The 26513-nt window shown below is 39.2% G+C and overlaps 1 protein-coding gene across 1 annotated transcript in view; it reads left to right on the forward strand.

The window, feature by feature from the left end:
• The first annotated feature begins 4121 nt into the window (after positions 1 to 4121).
• The window catches only part of LOC136871754 (chitin synthase chs-2), a 286502-nt gene continuing 264110 nt past the window's right edge, over positions 4122 to 26513 (forward strand). Inside the window, exons 1-2 of the mRNA XM_067145304.2 lie at positions 4122 to 4175; positions 17889 to 17983. Of these exons, the coding sequence (XP_067001405.2) occupies positions 17895 to 17983 (89 nt within the window). The 5' untranslated portion in view covers positions 4122 to 4175; positions 17889 to 17894. The remainder of the gene's footprint in view (positions 4176 to 17888; positions 17984 to 26513) is intronic.

Below are 26513 nucleotides of genomic sequence, written 5' to 3' on the forward strand. Positions count from 1 at the left end.
TTACTTCTTCCTATAAATCTTCATCTGCAATAACATCAGGCAATGTTCCGTTGATGATACGTCATGAAACAGCCATTCATGAAGACTTGCAGTTGTTCGGAAGATTTCTGAGTTACTTTCCATGTTTCAGAGCTGTAAAGGAGAACGGCCTTAACAGCCGTGTTAGAATTAAGTTATGCAGTGTATTGTTAAAAACATGTTTTGGTATAATAACATTTGTCTACATAAAATCATTGATTACATCTTACACATTTAATAAAGTCATTGACTTTGAAATGTCTTCTACGATCTACGTGTGAACAGCATGGAATTAGTGGGCCTATATTAATGTCGCTACATTGTTTGTATGTGTCAAGTCAATGAGTTTTGGAGACTTAGTACAGATAGATGACGAACACTGGTTGTTATGGTTAGCACGGTGTCCATGTTAATTTCAGATAGATCCCAGCCCGAAAAGATATATGCAAATTTCTCCGCTACGTGGAATAGCATAGAATCATGGATATATTTCTGGGCTTAGAAGACGAGAGAGCCAGTGCACATTCTATGATTCTTCCCCTCTTAGTAGCCTTTTACGACATGCAGAAGATACAGAAAAGGTGAGGAGCCTGACACAGCTAAGTAAAGCAATACCAGACTCAGCTAAGGGAACTATGGTCGTCAACCCACGCCAGCAAGTTGAGCGCCCTTACGACTGGAAGGGAATACCCTGAATCCGGACGTCCGCGATACTTTTTATGTGATAATAACAACCCGTGATGCACCAGGTTTCTATCTTCGCCCAGCTGCTAGGTTATTGAGGGAAAACGTGGTCATCAAAACCGCGAATTTAATGTAATAATGGTTTTGCGTCCCACTATCTACGTTACAGTTTTCGGAGCCAGTGGGACGTAAAACCAATGGATCAGTGGTAGTGTGTTGACCTCCGGATCCCAATATAGCAGATTCAAACCCGACAGAGGTAATCGGATTTTTGAAGGGCGGTAAAAAGACCATTCGTCGCTCCTTGTCGTACGACGTCGGCATGTAAACGATCTCTGGTGACACATTTGGTGTTTACCCGACAAAATTAATTAAACCTCAGCCGTAGACGCCCAAGAGAGTTTCGGTTTACTCTGCCGTCTAGTGGGCCTACAGTAAAACGAAACGTCGAAATTGACGAGCAAGCGGTCAGATGGCTTAAAATTAAAATGCTTGCACACGGTAGCTCAGATCGTACAATTATTATTATTATTATTATTATTATTATTATTATTATTATTATTATTATTATTATTATTATTATTATTGGATCGTCTAATGTGCCAGAATTTTGTCCCTCAAGAGTTTTTCAACGTGTCGGTTTGGAATGGCGATTGGTTCCGGTGGTGGTTATTGTTTTAAGGCGAAGTAATTGTAGAAAACTACCCCGTTTTTATTCTAATCAGAAGTGGAAAAGAAAGAGGCCCGAACCTTCAAAGAATGAAGTTAACAGCAAAAGGGAGGGAAGGGACACGAAGTGGATGACAATGAAAGTCACCCTGGCCTTTGCAAGCCTACAACCATCGCTTGGACCAAGGTAGGTGAAGTGGGTGAAAGCTATAGTGGACTTCCAAGGTTTCCTGGTATGTTTTCACCGTAAAGCATTCCATCACATGAACCAGGTTCTTGACCACACGTGTCTTTCATTTAAGAAGAAGAAAAAGAAGAAGCTTGGCTGAATACCTCGGATGGTAGGAACTCTAGGCTTGTGACTCCAAATGGGTTGGTTCGATCCAGGATCGGAAATGTGGTATCTCAAGATGTTCGAAAACACAACCCTCCTGTCAGTAAATATGCCGGCAAATAAAAGAACTCGTGCGAGACAAAACTCAAGCACTCAACGTGTAGTTATACAAGGAGTTAAAAACCAAAATATTGTTATATTGGCGGAGATAACTGATCGGGGTCAAAAATGCATAATTTTGAAAACTATGTTCTCTGAATTCAACTTTGTAGCTGAACAGGAATTATTTTAAAAATGACTTTGTTATAGTTGCTGTATTAATTTGACCACGCCATTAGAGGTCTATTAACCAGTGGAGATCTCAAGCTTCTCTTCGAGTTCGGATGTTGCGATGCTACGTTTTTCCTGCCCTCCTGTACGGTTTCGAGGGCTGGACGCTCAGCCCTTTGGTGGAGAGAAGGATTGAAGCTTTCGAAATATACTTGTACAGAAGAATACTTCGAATATCCTGGGTGGAATGGAAGTCTAATAAGGAAGTCCTCAACTCAGCTTATAATAACCATCCAGGTACATCGTGCACATCATGAGAGGTGAACGATATTGATCTTCTTCAGCTCATCATCGAGGGCAAAATTGAAGGACAACGATCTTTGGGGAGACGCGGAAATTCTTAGCTTAAAGACTTGCGCCACTGGAACTTCTATTGAAATCATTCAAGCAGCTGTTTCGAGTGTTATCATAATCAGCTGGATCGCCAACCTTCGTGGAAAGACGGCGTTCTAAGGAGAAGAATAGGAAATTTAAGCGCTGTTCTCTGAGCTTTCAATTGTTTCAGGACATAGGTGTACGTTCCTCTGAAAGTACGAGCGCTAATGCTAATTTTGACACAAATGTTAAGTCTGTTTTCCTTTACAGCTGTGAAACCTGGAAAGTTACTCAGAAAACTACTAAACAACTGCCAGTCTTCATGAATCGCTGTTTATGACTTATCATCAACGGAAGATTGCCGGATGTTAATTCAAATGAAGATCTATAGGAAGAAACAAATCAGCAGCCGGCTGAAACACAGATAAGGGAGAGAAAATGGCATTGATTAGGCCATACTTTAAGGAAGGCCGCAGGGGCCATTGAAAAGACAGCACTCGTGGAACCCCGAAGGTACTAGAAAGTGCGGCCGTCCGAAGAAGACTTGGAGAAAGACGATGGAGTCACGTCATAACCTAATCATAAAAAAGTTTGTAGATTGTTAATCAGCTACTGTTAATCCATAAATGCGTTTTTGTGTAATCAATCCATATACATTTGATGCAGCTATCCATGTCATCCTATCCTGTGCAAACCTATTAATTTCTACGTAACTACTACATCCTACATTTACTCTAAACTGTTTCTCATATTCATTGTTTTGTCCACCTACCGTTCTTATCGTCTACACTTCCCTCAAAAACTAATTGAACAAGTCCTGGATGTCTTAAGATGTGTCCTATCATTCCATTTCTACTTCTCGTCAAATTTCGCCGAATCGTTCTTCTCTCACCAATTCGAATCAGCATCTCTTCATTCGTAAATCGATCTACCCATCTTTGAAAGCCTTCAAAAAATTCCTACACCAATTTCCTTTCGTAAAGGAAGGTCTTCCTTTTTTGTGCTAGTCTGCATTTTCTGTGCTCATTACATCTGCCACCATTAGTTATTTTCTACCCAAGTAACAATATTCTCCTACTTCCTTTAAAACTTCATTTACCAATCTAATATTACCTGCATCATCAGACTTCGCTCGACAGCACTCTGTTTATTTATTTTCATTTTGTACTACTTCTCCACAACTGTGCACATACCATACAGTAATTTCTCCAGATCTTCTGTGGACTCACATAAAATATCATCGGCAAATATGAGAGCGTTGATTCCTTTCCTTGGATTGTTGTGATTCTCTTTCCAGTATAGTCCTATTTGGTTTCTTTTATCGCCTGTTCTATATAAACATTCAAAATTCTTAAATGTCAGGTTTTATTACTATCCTGTATTCGTTTATCATACAACACGAGGAAATGCCAAAATTACCTGTGCACCTTAAATCCGGGTCTAGGTGGGTGGATGTATGGGTGGGTAGAAGCATTTTTGGGTGAACAGCTACCCATTCACAATTTGGTATTGACGGCATCACCTGATGAAGTATAAAAAGCAGATCTTAGAAGTGATATGCTCTCAAGATATCAATTTCGTATACTCTTCGCTTCGCACCCACGCTCCTGCATTGTAATTCTTGTAAATATTCCCAAGTCATCGTTCCCTCTATGTAAGAGAATTTCTAATCAGAAACCTCTTGTCCATCAAGATAAGGCTATCACAGAAGGTGAGCAGGGTGGGGAGAAGGTAAGGGAAAAAATGATAGGGAAGTGTCAGTGCCAGTATTCGTTGATCTGTGCTGTGAGCATTACTTATTCGATCATGTCATATAAAGTCTTTTGTAAGTACTAAGATAAAGTTCTGTGGTATCGGAACATAAACGTAGATTTGCTGTACAGATGTCATTTATATAATATTGATGTCTATGCCAGTCACTGATAATAGAGTGCGGCGTCAGGTGCCTACTAAGTACCAAGAGTTGGCAGTTCAGTGCTGAAACGTAAAAAATAGGTCTTAAATTAGTACATTTTAATATAGAGAGTGTTGTGCACTTTTGGAAGAATGACAGTAACAAAGACGGAAAGAAAGTAAATAAATAAATAAATAAATAAATAAATAAATAAATAAATAAATCACTTGCTTCCGTATGTTAGCAAGTTCACGAAAATAACAGTATTGTTACATGTACAGGTTAATAATAATAATAATAATAATAATAATAATAATAATAATAATAATAATAATAATAATAATAATAATAGTCGTAGTAGTAATAGTAATCAGAATATTTCTATTCATCATAAACACTAATTTTGAAAAGCAGACCTCGAAAATATCAGGAAAGAGCGTAAAATCATGACGAGAGTAATAGGTCCAAAACTCACAGATGTACAATAGTGACAGAAACAAACGGAATACGTGCTTTTTTTAAATATGGAGTATGTGAATTACGTGCAACGAAAAAGTGAAATAAATTAATGCTAGGATTGGGAAGAAAGCGACCGTGATCTTAACTGAAGTACAGCTGGTGTGAAAATCGTAAACGACGGAAACTAATCTTTAGCGCTGCGCGCAGTCGGTTCAACCCCACTATCTCCCGAGTGCAAGCTAACAACAACACGTCCCGAACCACATAGCCAACTCGCTCGGCAATAAGGAAATCAAACTGTCTTTTATTTTCGTTCCCTCAGTTCTGAGGATCGCGATTCCCGAAGAGGTCAGTTGTCTCCATCTCTAGCGGTCCTCGGCCAGACGGGCTGCACCGAAGATGTTCAACCCAGTTATATACTTGATAATCTTCGACCATCAAGTGGAAACTAGTGCACGATCTCTCTTGCCGGGGACATTTCCAAGAATGATCAGCTGTCATCCGTCGCATAGTGTGTCCAAAGAACTGTAAAATTCTAGTTGCTCGGTCTACCACCACGCTTGCGCTTAATACCTATGAATTCGAGCACAGTTCGTGCGACGGAACTTCATTTAAATGTCTGTACTTGGAGACAAAACATGACGACCTCGCCCCACCACTGCTCTCCAGCAGCAGCCCGGTATATATTAGCGGCTTATAGGATTTACTATGTAAACTGTAGCCGGAGTTATCAATTCGTCGACTGCACTCGACACGAAGAAAGGGTAAAGATTGAAGAGAGTGTTTCGGCAAACCAGGATCACTTAGAGTTCGTTAAGGGGAGTCGGAAAGCATTTTTTTTTTAAATTACTTTTTTCAAATGTTGCCTCATTCAGTTATTTGGACTCTGCTGATTAAAATGGTGTATAATTTATTTTAATACGACACATGGAAGCACTGTAAAGAAATATTTTAAAATATCAATGCATAAGTGTCAAATTGGGCAACTTGGACATGTTTATTTTTGAAAATATAAATATCTAGAACATTTTAATCTAGAAGGCTGTGGTTTTCACTGTTTTATTCCTGAATGTCATGCGCAGAGGTTTCGGGCACTGCCATAACAAACATTTCAATAGTTCTGATTAAATAGAGTTGTATTTTAGGCACTGTTGTGAGTAAATATGTGAGTGAACAATCATATTCTGAAAAATGACTTTCTTTTCCACATGATTGACCCATTATCTCAGAAACTACACTGGATAGGCAGTTCATTGTTTGCAGAGAGTCATGATACAGCTACTGAACCAGATAAAAGCACTTCACATATAGTTTCAGATTTACATATATTTTTAATGACATTTTTTGTTAAAAATTTGGAACTTATTAAACAAATTCACAACTTTACAATCGTTTGCTCCAACCATTCCATCCTGGTTCAGTACTTATAGGAAGGGTGTATATGTAAGTAGGAAAAATATCAAAGCTCTAAACTTAATACTTCTTGAGATAACGGGGCATCTTTTCTGTCAAATTAACATTATCAAGATGGGGCTTTCCGACTCCCCTTAACTCAACAGGGTGCAGGGCGTGATTGACTGCTGGCTCCATGCTTTCTTCCAAGAACTGAGGCCGTCATGTTTTGTCCCAAAGTATACCACTCTAATGAACTTGTCAAGGACTTTCGCGTGTGAAGTCCATTGAATCTTCCGCATGTTGAAACACTAACCTTTCTACACTAATTGCATAACACCAGGTACAAATGTCGAGGCTCACTGCGTACTAATTGCTGCCCTTGGCTATTCTCACCATGAGGACATTAACACAACCGAACCAGTCTCGTAGATCAGTGTTGCAAAAACTTTATTGCATTTCTTTCTTTCTTTCTTTCTTTCTTTCTTTCTTTCTTTCTTTCTTTCTTAATCCGTTTAACTTCAAGGGTTAGTTTTTCCCTCGGACTCAGCGAGGGATCCCACCTCTATCGCCTCAAGCCTCAAGGACAGTGTTCTGGAGCGTGAGACTTTGGGTCGGGGATACAGCTTGGGAGGAGGACCAGTTTCTCGCCAAGGCGGTCTCACCTAGTATGCTGAACAGGGGCCTTGGGATGATTGGAAGAGATAGACAAGGAAGAGGGTAGAAAGCGGCCACGGCCTTAAGTTAAGTACCATCTCGACATTTGCATAGAGGAAAAGTGGGAAACCACGGAAAGCCACTTCGAGGATGGTTGAGAGGCAAATCGAAACCCCCCCCCCCCTCTACTCGGTTGACCACCCGAGGCTGAATGTACCCCGTTTCAGACCTCAATTCACTTTTCAAATTTTTTCGGCAGGGCCGAGAATCGAATCCGGGCCTTCGGATGTGGCAGCTAATCACACTAACCACTACACCACAGCGGTGGTCCTTCCTTTCTTTTTTAGCACTAAATATACTTCTGACGGGAAATTTAATTTAAACTGGGGTCGTGGGTCTCCTGCGAACAATTGCTGTGGTGTTTTTCTGGTAACATAACTTTTGAATTTTAATTTTTGGTTTGTCAAAGCACGAAATACAGGACTTAGAACACAGTAACATACCAGTAAAAGAACATATTTTTCAGCCTATCGAAGCATACAATGTGTTCTTTTGTAGGTATTTTACAGTGTTCACCGGGCGAGTTGGCCGTGCGCGTAGAGGCGTGCGGCTGTGAGCTTGCATCCGGGAGATCGTGGGTTCGAATCCCACTGTCGGCAGCCCTGAAGATGGTTTTCCGTGGTTTCCCATTTTCACTCCAGGCAAATGGTGGGGCTGTACCTTAATTAAGGCCACGGCCGCTTCCTTCCAATTCCTAGGCCCTTCCTATCCCATCGTCGCCGTAAGACCTATCTGTGTCGGAGCGACGTAAAGCTCGTAGCAAAAAAAAAAAAAATACAGTGTTCTACGTGCTTCGTTCAACTTAAATACTTAAAATTTATATTAACTGTAATAATAATAATAATAATAATAATAATAATAATAATAATAATAATAATAATAATAATAATTTCGTGTGACTATTCCAAGTCTGGTGGAGCCCTTGTAAGGCAGACCCTCCAACAAAGGTGGGCGGCCATCTGCTGGTTATAGAAAACTGCGTGTTTTTGTAGTGGAGAATATATTTGTGTGTGAATGTTGGGGACAGTACAGATACCCAGTCCCCGAACCAGAGGAAATAACCTTTTTAAGGTGAAAACCTACTACCAGGCCGGGAATCGACTCCGAGCCCTCTGAAGCGAAGGCGACTACGCCGACCATTCAGCCAAAGTGTCGGGCGTTATATTAACTAAGTCGATACTGAAAAAAGACCGGCTTACATGTAACCGGCCTTTCATGTAACGGACCACGAACCTGCTACGCAGGCGTAGCAGGGGGAGAGGTGATACTCCCACGTGGCGCGTCCCAGGTGGCGGATAGGGGGGTCCTAACCGGCTTGCCGGCGGACTTGAGGGAAATAAAATACCTCTCGCGGACCAAACACACACCCCCTGTGGGTGGGGGAGGCTGACGAATAATACACCCACGGTATCCCCTGCCTGTCGTGCGAGGCGACTAAAAGGGGCGACCAAGGGATGAATGAATTAGAACCATGCAACTACTTTTGATTCGTACCATCATGCGGGGAACACCATGGGTTGCATGTACTTGCGAGTAGTATCACTAATATGGTACTAAATATGTTTGTGATTCGTTGCAGTAAAAAGCCTGGCCTGGTGGATTCCAGTACCCGTGCGTTGTACCCATGTGGGCAACACCGCGGGTCTGGGCGTGGGCTGTGAGTTGTACCACTATATGAGCGACACCGTGGGTCTGCGTTGCCTGTGATTAGTACTCACTATGTGCGGAACACCACGGGGCCCTTGGGACCGGCACCCGTGACTAGTACCCTAGGTGAGGAAACTCATCGGTTTGCGTTGGCTGTAAGTGACGCCATTGTGTGCGAAACACCATAGGTCTGCGTTACCTGTACGAAGTACAATACTTGTGAGTAGTACTATCTTTTGTGGAACACCGTGAGTCTTCGCTACTTCTGATTAATACCCCAACATGACACATACCATGGTTCTATTTTACTCGCGACATGTACCATTCTGTGGGGCCTTAGACGTGGATTTTGCACCCCCTTTAGACACCAAGCATCATTGTGCTTTATAAGTGGTACCTTGGTCGGTAATACTGTTATTTTCGTTCTCTATTGAATCCGATCCACTGGTTTTTGTTTTTGTTTGTTTTGTGTTTTGTTGGGTTCCTGTCCATCCATTCATTCTTCATGACATTTTTTATTTTTATTTTGGTCAGTGGATGCCTTTGTAATTTTTGTTCTTTCATTTCGTACCATTAGGGGCCGATGACCTTCGCTGTTAGGCCCCTCAAAACAACAAGCATCATCATCATCATGTAACGGAAAAGTTCTTAAAGCTCAAGTACTACATATGCAGGAATGGTTTCTATATCTTTAAAGTAGATATATGAGTACACAAGATGTGACCATGACAGCTGGGGTAATATGCATGACGTCATCAGAACATGACCGCCCACTTCAGTATGTTTTGATGGTCGAAAGTCAATTACCGCGCGATATTAGCATGATGTCTTTGGAGTATACAGACCGGGAAAGGGTAGCGCAGACGCTGATTCAGAATTATTTGATAAGATAATCAGCTATGTGAAAAACGATAAGGAAAGAAACGTGATTGTAGCGGGTGATCTCAATTTACCAAATGTCAATTAGAAAGGTAATGCGAACGACAGGAAGCATGACCAACAAATGGCAAATAAGTTAATATGGGAAGGGCATCTGATTCAGAAAGTGATGGGACCAACTAGAGGGAAGAATATTCTGGATGTGGTGCTGGTAAAACCAGCTGAATTAATAGGTGATCACGAAGCTGTTTTTGTGGTAGTTAAAAATAAATGTGAAAGAAAGGCAGATATTAAAATTAGGACTATTAGGCAGTGCCATATGGTTGATAAAACAGGCATGAGGGAGTTTAAAAAAGTCACTATGATCGGTGGAAAACGGTAAATAAAAATGTAAACAGACTCTGGGATGGGTTTAAAGCAATTGTTGAGGAATGTGAAAATAGGTTTGTACCTACAAAGGTGGTAAGGAAAAGATACACCATATTATAATAGAGAAGAAAAGAAACTAAGAAGGAGGGTGCAGGTTGGAAATAAAGAAGAGTTAGAAATGGCTGTGGAAGTAAGGAGAAATTGAAGGGACTTACTAGGAAATTGAATCTAGCAGAGAAGTCAGCTAAGGGTAATATGATGGCAAGCATTATTGGCGGTCATACAAATATTTATTTATTTATTTATTTATTTATTTATTTATTTATTTATTTATTTATTTATTTATTTATTTATTTATTTATTTACTTTAGCAGTGGCGAAGTTAGGGCTCGTGGCCCTCTCTTACACTTAACCACATAATTGATCTACAGATAATACATATATAAAAGAAATGTACTATTCTATCATAAAATCAAAGATAAGCTAAAAATTACAGATTTGGACAACATATAATGAAGAAAGAAAGCAGAGTTCAACAAATAAAATAGAATAAAATTCGGAGCGTATAGGTAATGAGAAAGAGACAAAGTCATAATGAAAAAGTAAGATACAAACTGACAAAATAAGCAATACTTAAAGAGAACACAATAAGTAACAAAGTAAATGGAAATATAAGTATGGCAATGAAAGTGATCTATGTACATGAGTAAGAAGCTAAATATTATGTACATTACACTATAATAATAATAATAATAATAATAATAATAATAATAATAATAATAATAATAATCACAATCACACAACCTATCATACGTCATCATACCCATGAAACAATCACTCGAAACAGTCAGCGGTATTCAACAGGTAATCTCTACATGCAATCTTAAATTTCGATATTGAGTTTGAGTTCCTGACAGCAACTGGGAGTGAATTCCAAAGTCGTGACCCAGCCACAACGAAGGATCTGTTATATATTGAGGAGTGGTTGACGAGTATAGTGAGGGAAGTGCCAGATCTAGTGTTACAATTATGGAATGAGGATAATAAATGGAATTTTGAAGAGATGTATTTGGGTAGATTTTCCTTCTGAGTTCGATATATCAACGTAAGTACGTGGAATTTCCGTCGCCTCTCAGGTTTCAGCCAGGAAAGAAATGTGTAGCTAGGGGTTATGTGAGCATCATAACTCAAGTTAAAAACAAATCGAAGACCAGAGTTCAGTGCTCGTTGAAGTTTCATAGTTTGTTCACGGGTTGCATCAATGATGACAATGTCGCAGTAGTCAAGTATTGGTAGTATCAAAGTTTGGAGTAGTTTTATCTTTACGTCTTGTGGCAAAATGTCCTTATGTCGTTTCAGTGGGTGTAGCGTCGCGTACATCTTTCTACATGTATTTCAAGAGTTACAGACAGGATCATACCTAGGTTCTTCACTTCCTTACTGAACGGGATTACGGTGGCATTTAATGTCACCGGACGAATAGCATAATTTTTATACATGATGTTTAATAATTTCTGAGAACCGATAATAATTGTTTGAGTTTTTTTAGGGGTTGAGGAAGAGAGAGTTTTCACTGGCGTACACACTGATTTGTTGAAGGTCGGAGTTAATATCTCTTATTGCATTCGATATATCGTTTATATTAACGTGGCAGTAAATTTGGAGGTCGTCGGCAAAGAGGTGATATCTATTATACTTTATTTTAGAGGAGATATCATTTATATAGAGGACAAACAAAAGGGGACCGAGAACAGAACCTTGGGGGGTTCCTGCCTTCCGAAGTCGCCACTGAGAAGCAGTATCTTGTACTGTAACACGTTGCATACGATTTGTAAGATATGCGGTGAAAAATTTTAAAGCAACATTACCGAAGAACGATTTGAGCTTCATCAGCAATGTCTGGATGTTTATCGTGTCAAAATCACTGCTGAAGTCAAGGAGTGTGAGTATTGTCACTTGTCTTTCGTCCATTGCTTGTCTAATGTCCTCAGTCACTTTGAGTAAGGTAGTGGCTGTGCTATGACTCTTCTTGAAGCCAGATTGCAGGGGGTCAAGAAGAGAGTGAGCCTGAAGGTATTCCAATTTTTGCGCATGTACCAACCGTTCTAACGCTTTGGAGAGAGCAGGGAGAATCGAAATGGGACGGTAATCGGATAGGAGTTTCGAACCTGGGTTTATAGGAAGTGGAATTACATTGGCGTACTTCCAAATTGTCGGTAATGTGCCGTTTTTGAGACAATAATTAAAAATATGGGTGAGAATGGGTAGAATAGCGCCAATAATATTATGTATGAAAGTAATAGGAATTTCATCGACACCGCTTGCTTTGGATTTAATAGAATACAAGACTTTCTTAACTTCATTAGTGCTGACGATACGAAAGGCAAAGCAGGGGCGATTTTGTGAGACAGGTGCTGGGACGTTATTTACGTGTGGTCTGTTAAGCGGATTAGAATGAGCTCTCTCTTCCGTGAAATACTCATTTAAATCGTCGAGTGGAATGTCAAGTACCTGAAGCTGTTCATGTGTTTTTCCTATGCTCATGGCTCGGAGATGCCTCCAGGCACTAGCCGTGTTTAGGTTACTTACTGATTCGCGAACATATTTACATTTAAGACTACGGATGATTTGTTTAGTTTTATTCCTAATTATTCTATACTGTTCATAGTCATTTGGGTCCTGAGTAGGTTTGTAATGTCGGTAGAGAGCATCACGTTGACACGTCATATTTTTAACTGCAGGGGTTAGCCATGGATTAGGTTTGCGGGATATTCTTATCTGTCTTTTCGGTGCATGTTTGTTGTATAGATTGTGTATTAACGAATTAAATGTATTTATTTTTTCATCAACGTCTGTCAGATTTAAAATGCTATTCATGGAAGATTGTAGGCATCGTGTCTTAATTCATAGATGTCGATATCTTTCATATTCCTGCACGTTATATACCTAGGTTTATATTTTGGAACGCGAAGTAAGTACGCAAGAAATATAAGATCGTGGGTGGACACGCCCGGTACTGAAATTTGTCCGTGCCTTACCACTTTCTGAGGGTTGTTTGTTACTTTGAGATCTATCGAAATGTTGTTGGCAGTACGTACATGGTTTGTAGGGTCAGAGGGAAGGATAGTCAAGTCACATGAGGAAAACAAGTCTTCTAGTTTCTTAATATCGTATTTCTTCGTAAGTAGATTTGTATTGAAGTCGCCTAATATAATGATATATTGATAGGCTGGTAGCAAGTTAAGCAGGTGCGTTTCAAACTCGGTCAAGTAAGATACTTTAGGTGGTCGGTAAACCACTACAATAAGTATTTTCTGTCCACTAGCAACTACTTCAACGAACATAAACTCTGTTCTCGGCAATTCACCGGTCGATGAGGTACAAATGACACGGCTCTTCAGGTCATTTCTACAGTAGATAACAATACCTCCACCCCTCTTATTTGTACGATCATGGCGGTAGAGATTATAGCCATCAAGACGAACCATGTTGTTTGGAATTGACGGCGATAACCAGCTTTCACTAATACCTATCAAATGGACACTATTTTTGTTAAATATAGCCTGAATTTCGTTAATGTGTGCGGGCAAGCTTAGGCTGTACAAGTGACAACACTAGGTTCCAAGAAGGATACTCCAGGAATTATTAATGAACAAGAGGAGTGTGTGTGCTAGGGTCTTCAAAAGGCAGGAGTATTCAGTCAGCAGTATGTAAAGATTGTTGGTTATGAGGATAATGTCCAGATAGAGGAGGTGAATAATACTAAAGAAATATTAAAATTTACCTATGACAACAATGACATTTACAGTAAGATACAAAAGTTGAAAACTAGAAAAGCAGCTGGAAATGATAAGGTTTCGGGGGATATGCTAAAGACAATGGGCTGGGATATAGTACCATATCTGAAGTTCTTATTTGATTAATGATTATTGTTTGCATGAAGGAGCTATACCAAATGAATGGGGAGTTGCTATAGTAGCTCCTGTCTATGAAGGAAAGGGTGAGAGACATAAAGCTGAAAATTACAGGCCAGTCAGTTTGATATGCATTGCATGTAAGCTTTGAGAAAGCATTCTTTCTGATTATATTAGACATGTTTGCGAAATTAATAACTGGTTCTATAGAAGGCAGTTTGGTTTTAGGAAAGATTATTCCACCGAAGCTCAACTTGTAGGATTCCTTGGACTATCGCGATTGACCTATCTAAGGCATTTGATAGGGCAGATTATGGAAGACTACTGGCAAAAATGAGTGCAATTGGACTTGACAAAAGAGTGACTGAATGGGTGGCTACGTTTCTAGAAAATAGAACTCAGAGAATTAGAGTAGTCACAGCTTTATTTATCTCTGTAAAAATTAAGAGGGGAATTCCTCAAGGCAGTATTATTGGACCTTTATATTTTCTTATATATAAATCAGTGATATGTGTAAAGAAGTGGAATCAGAGATAGGGCTTTTTGCAGATGATGTTATTCTGTACAGAGTTACAAATAAGTTACAAGATTGTGAGCAACTGCAAAATGACCTCGATAATGTTGTGAGATGGACAGTAGGCAATGGTATGGCGATAAACGGGGTTAAAAGTCAAGTTGTGAGTTTCACAAATAGGAAAAGTCCTCTCAGTTTTAATTACTGTGTTGATGGGATGAAAGTTTCCTTTGGGGATCATTGTAAGTACCTAGGTCTTAATATAAGGAAAAATCTTCTTTGGGGTAATCACATAAATATGATTGTAAATAAAGGGTACAGATCTTTGCACATGGTTATGAGGGTATTTAGGTTTTGTGGTAAGGATGTAAAGGAGAGGGCATGTAAGTCTCTGGTAAGACCCCAGTTCAGTGTATGGGACCATCACCAGGATTACTTGATTCAAGAACTGAAAAAAATCCAAAGAAAAGCAGCTCGATTTGTTCTTGGTGACTTGCGACAAACGAGTAGCGTTACAAGAATGTTGCAGAGTTTGGGCTGGGAAGACTTGGGAGAAAGGAGACGAGCTGCTCGACTAAGTGGTATGTTCCGTGCTGTCAGTGGAGAGATTGAGTGAAATGTCATCGGTAGACGAATAAGTTTGAGTGGTGTCTTTAAAGGTAGGAAAGATCACAATATGAATATAAAGGTGGAATTCAAGAGTACAAATTGGGGCAAATATTCGTTTATAGGAAAGGGAAATGTTTAATAAATTTCCAATTTCTTTGCAATCTGTGTTTTTTTGCTAGGGGCTTTACGTCGCACCGACAAAGATAGGTCTTATGGCGACGATTGCAATCTTTTAAGAAAAGGCTAGGAAGACAACAGATAGGGAATCTGCCACCTGGGTGACTGCCCTAAATGCAGATCAGGATTGATTGATTGATTTTTTGAGTGATCGGTGTGTAGATGTCGCTCAGAAACGAGAGAGAGAGGTGAAATTTGATTAGTCTTTACGAGACCTATCAGAAAATAAGAGAAAAATTTGACTATAGAAAAAAAAAAATTGATGATTTTGTGACTGTAAACTGACAAATGTGCGCATACTTCACATAAATGTCCAAATATATTAATATTAAGCGTATACAATCTTATAAGAAATGTATATAGGAGGACACTTGATTCAATTACCGACTAAACAAGCCCAATGCAATAATGAAGCAGCTACGGGAGCAATGCAGACCTGAACCTACAGTCCTGCCCTTTTGTAAAAACACTTTAGTCTAGTTGGCTGAACGGTCAGCGTACTGGCCTTCAGTTCAGAGGGTCCCGGGTTCGATTCCCGGCCTGGTCGGGGATTTTAACCTTAGTTAGTTAATTCCAATGGCACTGGGGCTGGGTGTGTGTGTTGTCTTCATCGTCATTTCATCCTCATAACGACGCGCAGGTCGCCTACGGGAGTCAAATAGAAAGACCTGCACCTGGCGAGCGGAACCCGTCCTGGGATATCCCGCCACTAAAAGCCATACGACATTTCATTTTTTTTTTTTATTGTAGACACGTCAAATTTAAAATTGCACGAGTTGCAGAGATAACAATTCAGTTTATCACTGGCTTCTGGTAATGAAGGGACTACCTTGATGAAAACCTGATTAGATTGAACATCTGTAAAAATGACCTATGTACAATGTAAATCACACATCTCCTATTTCTCACATCATTCACCATTGTACAAAAAAAATTTGACAATTGCTAAAAATTGATCAAATGAAAATTTAAATGAATAAATAAAACGATATGAACACTGCAACGTCTTTATTATTACAAATTACAATACACGACAGATATTTATCTTAAGCGGCTGCCACGTCTTTTTACAAAAATGGGAAACGAAATGGTTAAGATATTTTCCGTGTTACTAAGTAACAGGCAAGGTTGCTATGGACGGGATACGAACTTCGGAGAAGCGCAGCCCGAGGACTGGCATTCATGACATCACGCCGCATACCTGCTCCAACAGTAAATATGTAGCGGAATTCAGTAAAGCACGTGTGCATGAAAATTATCAAAAGAACCATATGAAGGCTGTTCTGTAGTTAAAACAAATACAGAATATTGAACGGCTGGACATAGAGAAAATTATATGTAAACATTAATTCAGCAACTTGTTTAAAGATACAAATATTTTTTGACATAAATACGTCTTATGGCTGAGGGGCCATCTGAAAATTTGCGTTACGGAAATTAGTGTTGCAGAAGTGTAATCCTAACAACCGTGCAGGCTGTGATGCAAAGTATGGATGGTTATCCAGTCAATGTTACATAGCAACCGTACAGGCTGTGATGCAAAGTATGGATGGATGGTCAGACAGTGTTACCTAGCAACCGTGCAGGCTATGTCTTACGGGTGGTTGTCATCTGAACTTACTAGGCGTTGATGAATGACCATGTCCGAGAGACATATTTATGATCACTTGATTTTCGCAAAGGGAAAAGTGGGGTCGCTTTGCATAAATAATGCAACGTTACTCTTTTAAAAAAGAAAATCAATAAAATACCATATCCAAACAAGTCATGAATGTGCTGCAGGAGTGGGAAGTAGACGCTACCAATCTAGTAAGTGTTTAGTTCGATAACCGAAATGAACAAAGTGCCTTTATTGGTGTAGGCTCAGAGAACTCCAGGGCATTGTGCTTCTCCTTACTATTTATTTTTCGAGCTTTCAGTTTCTAGGGTGCCTGGACGTGCCTCATTATTTGTTTGATAATTTATGTCATACTGTACATTGCTACTCTTCGATTTGCAATATGTCTACTTACGTCGTTAACATAACATAAATTTCCCTAAAATACTTCTCGAGGTTCAATGTTAAATATTAATTCGTTCAAGCCCAAGAAAACTATAGATTATCAGTTTTGAAAAAAATATCCCACTTGATGAAATAGTGCTTACATTGTGTACTTATGTTAGTCTTGCTTTTGAATTCCTATTTCGAACCCTCCCATTTCGGTTCCCTCGGGTAGTGAATTTTCGATTTCTCAAGGGATCTCAGAGTATTTCATTTTCTAAGGCAGGGATGGCAAAGCTTTTCCGACTACCCTGTCAGTTAAGGTCTTGTTTATTCCTTTTTACTATCTAGTTTGCCATCGGTTATTTTCCTCTAAAATCATCATGAAACCCCCTCATTTGACTTCGTTTGGGTATTACATTGCATTACACATAAATCTATTCGACTGAATGTTTTATGATTTTTTGCTAACATCACAGGAAATTACATTTTTTAAACAGGTAGATTTTAGGAATATACAGTATTTGCTTTAACATAAAAAATAGTTTTAAAAATGTGGTCAAAGTAGTAATTGTGACATACTTCTTTATTAGAGAGTAATGTTTAAATAAAGTATGAGCAAGATTTTAGACTTATTTATTACATGTTAAAAACATTTGGATACATTAATATGTTGTGTGGCGTGCCTTCAAAGTCGTGTTCGCCATCCCCGCTCTAGGGTGCCTGAGAGTCTCTCATTAATTGGTGCCAATTTTCTTTTTATACATACCTTTACACTTCACTACATTTCAGGTTAATAGTTTTTATAAGTTAGTGAGGCGTTTGAACTGGAAACAAATAAGAGTTTCCAATATTCCTCCTACCTATTCTATGATTTGATGATGTTGATAGGGAAGAGAAGGAGGACGATTAACATTTTGTTATCGGTGCATTACATGTTAAGGGTGGCGTTTTTTTGACTTGCAGTTCTTGTATTTGTGTTTCAGAGTAACATGTCAAGGGTGCACAACACGAAGCGAACAAAAGTCAATGACGACAACTTCTCTGACGATGACGAGAGTACCCCATTGTATGGCGGCAGGTAAGTCTTATTTACAATGTCATCTTAGACTAGTTCATCTGATCGTGACGTCTTACCAACAGACAACTTAATTCAGGGGAGTCTGATTGTCCTGTTGCATCCGCTATACATGTTCAAGATTTAAGTTTATTAATCTGTACCTGTAAATGGACATTGATGGCCTAGTCTAGTGAGATGGCCAGGAACCACTCTCAATAGGAATTTCTTTTCGACTCCTCCTCTAGCCAATAGCACGTGGCTTTCTTAACCAAGAAGTTACCACCCCCATGTTGAATGACCTCTGAGGGCTCACGGGTTGCAGGGCTCCATCATAGCAACACCGTCGGCATTCAAAAAAATAGTACGAATACCTTCTAGCGGTACAATTTTAAAGTAAAAGCCATTAAGCAGTTATCTTTGCCAATGTGCTTCCAAAGGTTTCAATTTTTTAATCCTTTTATTTCGTAGAAATTGCATTTCAAAGAACAAAACATAATCGAACTAGCTTCACTCTTCTTTTTGCAACGTGAACAAACCGTCAGACTTTTCAAAACATGGGATACCGAACACACCAGAGCACTGAAACAAAACAGAGAATCTGAAAAATCTTTGTTTCTAAATTAAAGTGTTACATTAATCATGATTTATACTAAATTCGGTAAATAATTTAACCACTTTTATTATTCTTGAGTTCACCGAAAATTATACAATTTTTTTAAACACTTTGAATATTTATACGAATTATATTCAGACTGAATTGATACTAATTCTGATAGGTAGCTTTCTATTTATACGAATGTCGATTTACATCAAATTCATACTAAATGTATATGATATTTGATCATTTATAATATAAATTAAATTTATAACAAATGTTTAACTATTTGTCTTTAGATTTACACTAAATTTGATAGACTTAAACTAATTTTGATTTAGAAAGCAAAACAAAGTCATTCATTTTACACTTTGCTTTACGTCACACCGACACAGATAGGTCTCTTGGTGACAGTGGTATAGGAAAGGGCTAGGAATGGGAAGGAAACGACCGTGGCCTTAATTAAGGTACAGCATGGAGTGAAATGGGAAACCACAGAGAACCATCTTCAGGGCTGCCGATAGTTGGGTTCGAACCCTCCTTCTCCCGAGTGCAAGCTGACAACTGCGTTACCCTAATCACTTAGCCACTTGCTCGTTACAAATTAATTCGTTTACAGCAGGAAAAAGTAGTGAATTTCAAAGGATATCTTCTCTTAAATGAGTCCTAATACACTGTGTTTCTCTCATCGGTTGTCCGGCAGGCGCGCCCAGCTTATCTGCCTCCCTTTGAGTCATCACTTCCCGTTACACAGCGCAGCGACAGACGGGAATGCCCGCACTTCACAGTTCAGGTCCGTGATTAGAACGTGCATTAAGTGATGATCTCTCGCTCCAATTGTTCTCGAACAGTGAAATGTTACTTCAGGGTTAATTCTCACAATGCCTCCACATGTGTACACGGTAGAGGAAAGGGTATTTATGTACGATAATCATGTGAAAACAGAGTCTTGCAGGGAAGTCGTTAGGCGATTTGTAACACATTTTTCAGGTGTACGCCTTCCTCATAGAAAGACCATGCGGAAACTTGTACATAAATTGAGAGGAACTGGTTATTTACTCGATAAGAAGCGAAGTGTTTAAAAACTTGTACTTGACGAGGATAGAGTAAATGAAATCGCAGAAATATTAGAGCATACGCCTACAAAATCCCTAAGACGACTTGCTTGGACAAGAAGTCGGGGTTTCGAAGAGCTCAGCTTGGCCGACTACGAAAATGTTAAAATTTAATCAATACAAGGTAACTGTAGTACACGAACTACATCCACGTGATCATAATAAGCGGGTACGTTTTTGTAATTGAACGTTGCGAAACGTTCGTGATGAAATAATTGATCCACGCATAATGTTTTTTTCTCTGACGAAGCATGATTCCATTTACACGGGTATGTTTCGATGCAGAATAACAGATATTGGAGTACAGAAAAATACCATCGCATTTGCGAAATTCCTCTACATGATGAACGGATCAGAGTATGATGCGCAGTGAACGGATACAGAATTATAAGACCTATCTTTTTTTCAGGGTACAATTAATGCCACAAAGATACACGAATGATATACTCAAACCATTTTTTGACGAACTGATTGACACTGACTGTCGAAATGAATATTTTCAGCAAGATTCTGCCACCGCGCAGACAGCTAGCGACACATTAGACTTAGTTGAGGCATTTTTTGAAGACCGTACGGAGTTATAGCCGTTACGGTCCCCAGCTTTAACTGTTTGTGACTTTTATTTATGGGACAGGTTAAAAAATAAAGTTTGTGCAAGAAACCCTCACACGTTTGGACGAACTGAAAGAACATATCCAGAGAGAAACAGCCTCCATTAGGGAAGATGAACTTATGCGTGTGAATCGGAGTCTCCTAAGACGACTCCAGACATGTCTGGATGCGGGAGGAGAACATTTCCAACATCTCCTATAATAAGGTTCGAGCGTATTTTCGTAATTATTAATTACTAATTTTCTTCATTCTTATTTTCTTATTTGTAATTGTTATCACATGTCATGCACGGATAAAGTGAGCTGCACATCCATTGTTGCTATGCCGTGGAGCGGGGAGTGATGAGTCAACGGTAGGCAGATAAGCTGGGCGCGCCTGCCGGCCAACCGATGAGAGAGACTCACTGTACATTTTGAAACAGGATCAGCAACTATTTCAAAGTTTTTGGTATACATTTCACAATCGCATAGACGCAGGATTAGGAAATTCGCGAAACGTCAAACATTTAAGTAGTCTTCTGCAATTCACAAGATAAGTTATCATTTCAAGTGCTCTTAATTCTAAAAGCATTAACCAAGATGGTAGAGTACTTTCCTCGTGATGAACCACCCAGATACGGACTATGAGACTGATAAGATACAATAGGGAACATGCATGATCCGGGGTTTTAATTAAAAATATGATAATCTGATACAAAATTGCATGCAGAATTCAAAAATGTGATCAGAATGTACAAATAATAACTCCAAACATGATAAAAATCTACGAAAATGTCACGTCACGCAAGTACGCGATCTCATTGGCCTGACGTCATCGTACAGGTTGACTGAATTAGCAGACGAAATAACACGTAGTGTGCTGTGAGAAGCAGGATACACTTCGCGTATTTCTACTTTACGTTAGTGTCTAGTATGGTTAAATTCGAGGTCTATACATTGGATAATAATCTGAGTGGTATATTTTAGACTTAAAATGAATCCTGCGCAGACAGTGAGGCAGAAAACTTATAAATGGTGTAGAGTTCCGATGTGCAATAGCACATCGCATACCATCCCAAACAAATTGTTTATAAACGTTCCAAAGACGCTAAAACTAGGGAGAAATGGATTTTGGCGAGCTGGAGAAATGCTGGTGATATATCGGAAAAGTCTACAGTTTATTTTTTTGAAGATTTTAACGTAAGATGAATTTGTTTGAATTTTCAAATCACTTTTCCATGTCAGCTGTTCTAGTGGTAAAACTTTAAATTTTAGTGTATGATGCTTTATTTAAATGCTTCAATTACATCTTGGAATATGAAAGTAATAAACGGTGCATTAAATAATGCTGATTATTAAAGTATTCTCCAAACCTAACCTATGTTTTGGGTGATCCATGTCAAGATAATAAATCAAAGGGGTTATGAACCATTTTGACAGCTCTAATTCTACCAATATATCTTGGCATGGGCTTATTCTTCTATTATTGAAGAGCTTAATTGGTAAAGAAATTTAAGGCTGTATCTAAATACCCTATAATGTAACAAAGAATAGGCGTGTACATCATAAAAGGAAACGACGTGAATTTAACAAATGTATAACTCTACACAAAACCAATGCTTGTCTGTTGGAGTCTTATAAGTTAACAATGCTCAATTATAATAATTATCATAATATTAATGAAATAAATAACATAATTGCATACAGGTGAAAATAGTGATGTAGGTGTTTAAAATATAATCCAACTTAGCCTAAGTTTTAGGTCATACAAGCCAAGTCAATAAACCGAAGGGTAAACATACCGCGCGAGCTGGCCGTGCGGTTAGGAACGCGCAGCTGTGAGCTCGCATCCGGGAGATAGTGGGTTTTGAACCCCACTGCCGGCAGCCCTGAAGATGGTTTTCCGTGGTTTCCCATTTTCACACCAGGCAAATGCTGAGGCTGTACCTAAGGCCACGGCCGCTTTGTTCCCATTTCTAGGCCTTTCCTGTCCCATCGTCACCATAAGACCTATATGTGACGGTGTGACGTAAAGCAAACAACAACAACAACAACAACAACAAAATTAAAGTCACAGCACCCAAAGACATTCCTGTATTGAGCGACTAAAATGTCACCAGGACACTTTTCTTTCCTGATATGCTCAGCTTGTTAAAAGCCAAATGTAATTAATGTTACTGGCTTCACGCCCCGCTAACTACTTCTACGATTTTCGGAGACGCCGATGTGCAGGAATTTAGTCCTGCAGGAGTTATTTTACGTGCCAGTAAATCTACCGACACGAGGCTGACGTATTTGAGCACCTTCAACTACCACCGGACTGAACCAGGATCGAACCTGCCAAGTTGGGGCCAGAAGGCCAGCACCTCAACAGTCTGAACCACTCAGCCCGACTTGTGAAAACTAGATGAAGTCATATTTACCTTTATCATGTTTAACTTTTTCCCTCCACAAGGATATTTAATTCTCTTTCATGGGCCCCGGAAGTGGGTAGGCCAGTTGTCCCAACCATAAATATATATTTTTTTGGGAATGATAGATTATAGCCCTATAGTACTATGATCTTTCTTTCTTTCTTTCCTTCTTTCTTTCTTTCTTAATCAGTTTATCCTTCAGGGTTGGTTTTCTCTCGGACTCAGCGAGGGATTTCACCTCTACCACTTCCAGGGCAGTGTCCTGGAACGTGAGACTTTGAGTATGGTGATGCAACTGGTGAGGAGGGCCATTACCTCTCCCAGGAGGCCTCACCTGTTATGCTCAACAGGGGCCTTTGGAGGATGGGAGGATCGGAAGGGATAGACAAGGAAGAGGGAAGGAAACGGCCGTGGCCTTAGGTGCCTGGAGGAGAAGTAGGAAAATACGAAAAACCACTTCGAGGATGGCTGAGGTGGGATTCGAAACCCTTCTACTCAGTTGACCTCCCGAGGCTGAGTAGACCCCGTTCCAGCCCTCGTACTATTTGTTTTCAACTTTCATGGCAGAGCCGGGAATCGAAACCGGGCCTCCGGGAGTGGCACACATTAACCACTACACCACAGAAGCGGACTAGTACTATAATGCTACCTATAGGTTTATGTTAGTGCTGAAATCCGATTTCTTACTTTACTAATGCTGAAAGCCCGAAAATGTAATGTTATTCTTTAATAGGGGAATCAGTCTAGAAGGAAATGTTGAAAGTGATGATATATCTATCCAGGTTCGTTGTTATCCTAATACTATGGGTTACAGTACATTGCACGTATATAAAAGATGCCACTTACAAACTTGTTTTTTATCCGCGAAATTCTGCGGCCACAAAAGTCACTATTTTTCAAGAATGATGACATCTACACATGATAGATTGTCTGATTGTGCTGTTTTGAACCTTTCTTCTGTCATTTTGAAGTTATTCGCGATCATGAATAATAAACAATCGGCTTTTAGCAACGGCTGATGCACAACGGCTGGTAGAGCTCCATGCGGTACTGGATCGTGACGTCACAGCGCGCCGCTTACGTCAGATGCCGTTTCACTCGCCTTGCGGAAAGGCACTATTAAATATTTTTTTAATGGTAGAAAACAGGGCAACATACCACAATGTAATACGTTTACGTACTATTTCATTGGTGTACTTTTCAAAAAAAATATTTTTGAAAATGATGCATGTTCCCAATTTGTACATACTGCTTAATCAGTGCGTTCATTTTGTTCTTCAACGAAACTTCCACTAGATTCTAGCATCATGTACGTACAGGAGTAGGGGTCATAACGAAGCAATTATTCGCTATTGCAACAACGAGACAGACGAAGATGATGAATTGACGTAGCACATGACGGTGATGATAGCATTAGCACAATTGCATAATTCTCACTTTGTACAAATGTGCAACCTGTTCTCTGCACATCCATTGCGGCGTGACAAAGAATTATTGCTCCAGGATATTTGGGAAATATTGATGGACTATCGGAGGTTCCCCTTCTGTCCTTCTGTTTCATATACCATCTACACACGGCTGGAAGGCGGGAGATCTACTGAGTCCCGAACGCGCCGTAACACTTACAGCTGTCGATACTGATACTCTTCTTGAGTATGAAGTCAAATGGTCAGAATTTTCACAAAGTGAAATTCAACAAAGTAGAGAAATAAAGAAAAAATGTGTCAAAATATTTTTAAGAGTTAAGAACGTTTTATCCAAGACCGACTACAATTGAGGACCGTTTTTTCAAAACTCGCTCCTTGAAAAATCATAATTTTTCAGGAGACAAAAAACTGGTTAGACAATAGAGTAAAAAGGATAATTTGACAACGTACACCTTAAACAGTTTATTTGTTAGTTACAATTTGATATAAGTATAGCCAAAAGCACAAATTTGAATAGTTTTTACAAAAAAGGTAGGGAAAAATGTTCGTTTTTTTTCTTCAAAACTCGCTCATTGCATAATCCTATTGAGTAAAAATTTCCTCCACGGCAGATATAAAACAAATTTAAAAACATAAAATGTCAGAATTTACACACGGACACACAATACTATAAATGAAGAATGGTAGTGGCAATAGTATATACGATACCAGTGTTTCAAAATTTAACAGACATAAAATTAATGAATCTCTGTCTTTATTGACTAGACCTCTTTACTTCTCAATCAGTTTCCCCAACTTCTGTATCCTCCATCACATCACTTACATTCAGCTTGTTCTTGGTATGATTTCCCTGAAATGAAATGAAATGTCGTATGGCTTTTAGTGCTGGGATATCCCAGGACGGGTTCGGCTCACCAGGTGCAGGTCTTTTCATTTGACGCCTGTTGGCGACCTGCGCGTCGTGATGAGGATGAAATGATGATGAAGACAACACACACACCCAGCCCCCGTGCCACTAGAATTAACCAATTAAGGTTAAAATCCCCGACCCGGCCGGGAATCGAACCCGGGACCCCCTGAACCGAAGGCCAGTACGCTGACCGTTCAGCCAACGAGTCGGACATGTTTTCCCTTAAGAACCGCTTCATAGAACTACGTAGCTTCCCCAGGTATTTGTATGAATTTCATTAATTTTGCCATATCTTGGCTCTTTTCCTTACTAACGTGATTTACTATTTCCATTTTTTAAGCCAAGTACATTTCTTTGAAGGAAATCTTTCCTTTATTGAGTATTCCTACAATGGTTGATTCACCACTGTATGTGTATCGAACAGCGACTTGTACCTTGAAGTTTTCATGTTTCCCGTATTGAATGATGCGGGTTTTTGTGATGTTGAAAGGTAGTTTCCCTTTCAAAATCTTTCTTGATTTTGCCTTCAGATCATAGATGTTCCAATCTTTTTGCAGCATTCTCACTTGTCCGTGACCACTGAGTAGGCTATGATACTTCATAGGCGATACAATCTCTTCTTTCTGTCTGTATTTTTTCTCTACGTTCCCGAACACACAATCTGGCGGCAAAAAGCTATGACCTCGAATGGGAAAATAATGTTCAACTGATGTGAAAACTTTAGACTTTTCGAGGAAACATGCCACAGATCCTAATAACATACTATTCTTATTTTGGGACACACAAGAGTCTGAAAATAGTCTGAGTTTTTTTTTTTAATATCTAGCCCCTTCCTTGCGAAGATTATTTTCTAAGTGCTCAAGATAGTCTTTTACATCCGAAGCTATTTCATTCGCTCCATGAGCCCCCTTCTGTCTCCAACCACGTATAAAAGAAACCTTTATTTTTGTCCAGTCGTTTTTCATTTGTCATGACACAAAGATTATATAGCCATGCTTTTCTCAGTAAAATGCTTCCTCTATAGATATTTTAGGAATGGGTTGATTTTGTTGCGTGTCAAATATAACATCAACATGACTATCATCCTTTTCTTTAAGTATGGCAAAAAATGTATTAGCTCGTGCTTTGTGTAATTTATAATCAATTCGAGCCTTGTTCCTTACAACGTCATTTTTCGTATCTTTAATTATCAATAAAAGTTCTTTACACGTCGAACATGTATCTGAGTGTGGATTCCCAAAACCTAAATTGAATTTCGTATAGAAAATTTTCTTGTACTTTGAGATTGAACATTTTGATTTCCCTTCTAAATCTCTTTCTTTGCAGAACTGAATGAGCATTTTATTGATATTAAGGTCCGGAGGCAAATACTATCGTGTACACTTATTGTGACTATAGTGGCTTTGCCTACACTTATATTTCAATATGTGATGAATAACTGCGTCCGTAGTTTCCTTACATGTCAGCAAAATATCCAGCAGTCTAGCGACGTTTGCTGTA

Source organism: Anabrus simplex, chromosome 4 (genome assembly GCF_040414725.1).
Source record: "Anabrus simplex isolate iqAnaSimp1 chromosome 4, ASM4041472v1, whole genome shotgun sequence".
Lineage (NCBI taxonomy): Eukaryota > Metazoa > Arthropoda > Insecta > Orthoptera > Tettigoniidae > Anabrus > Anabrus simplex.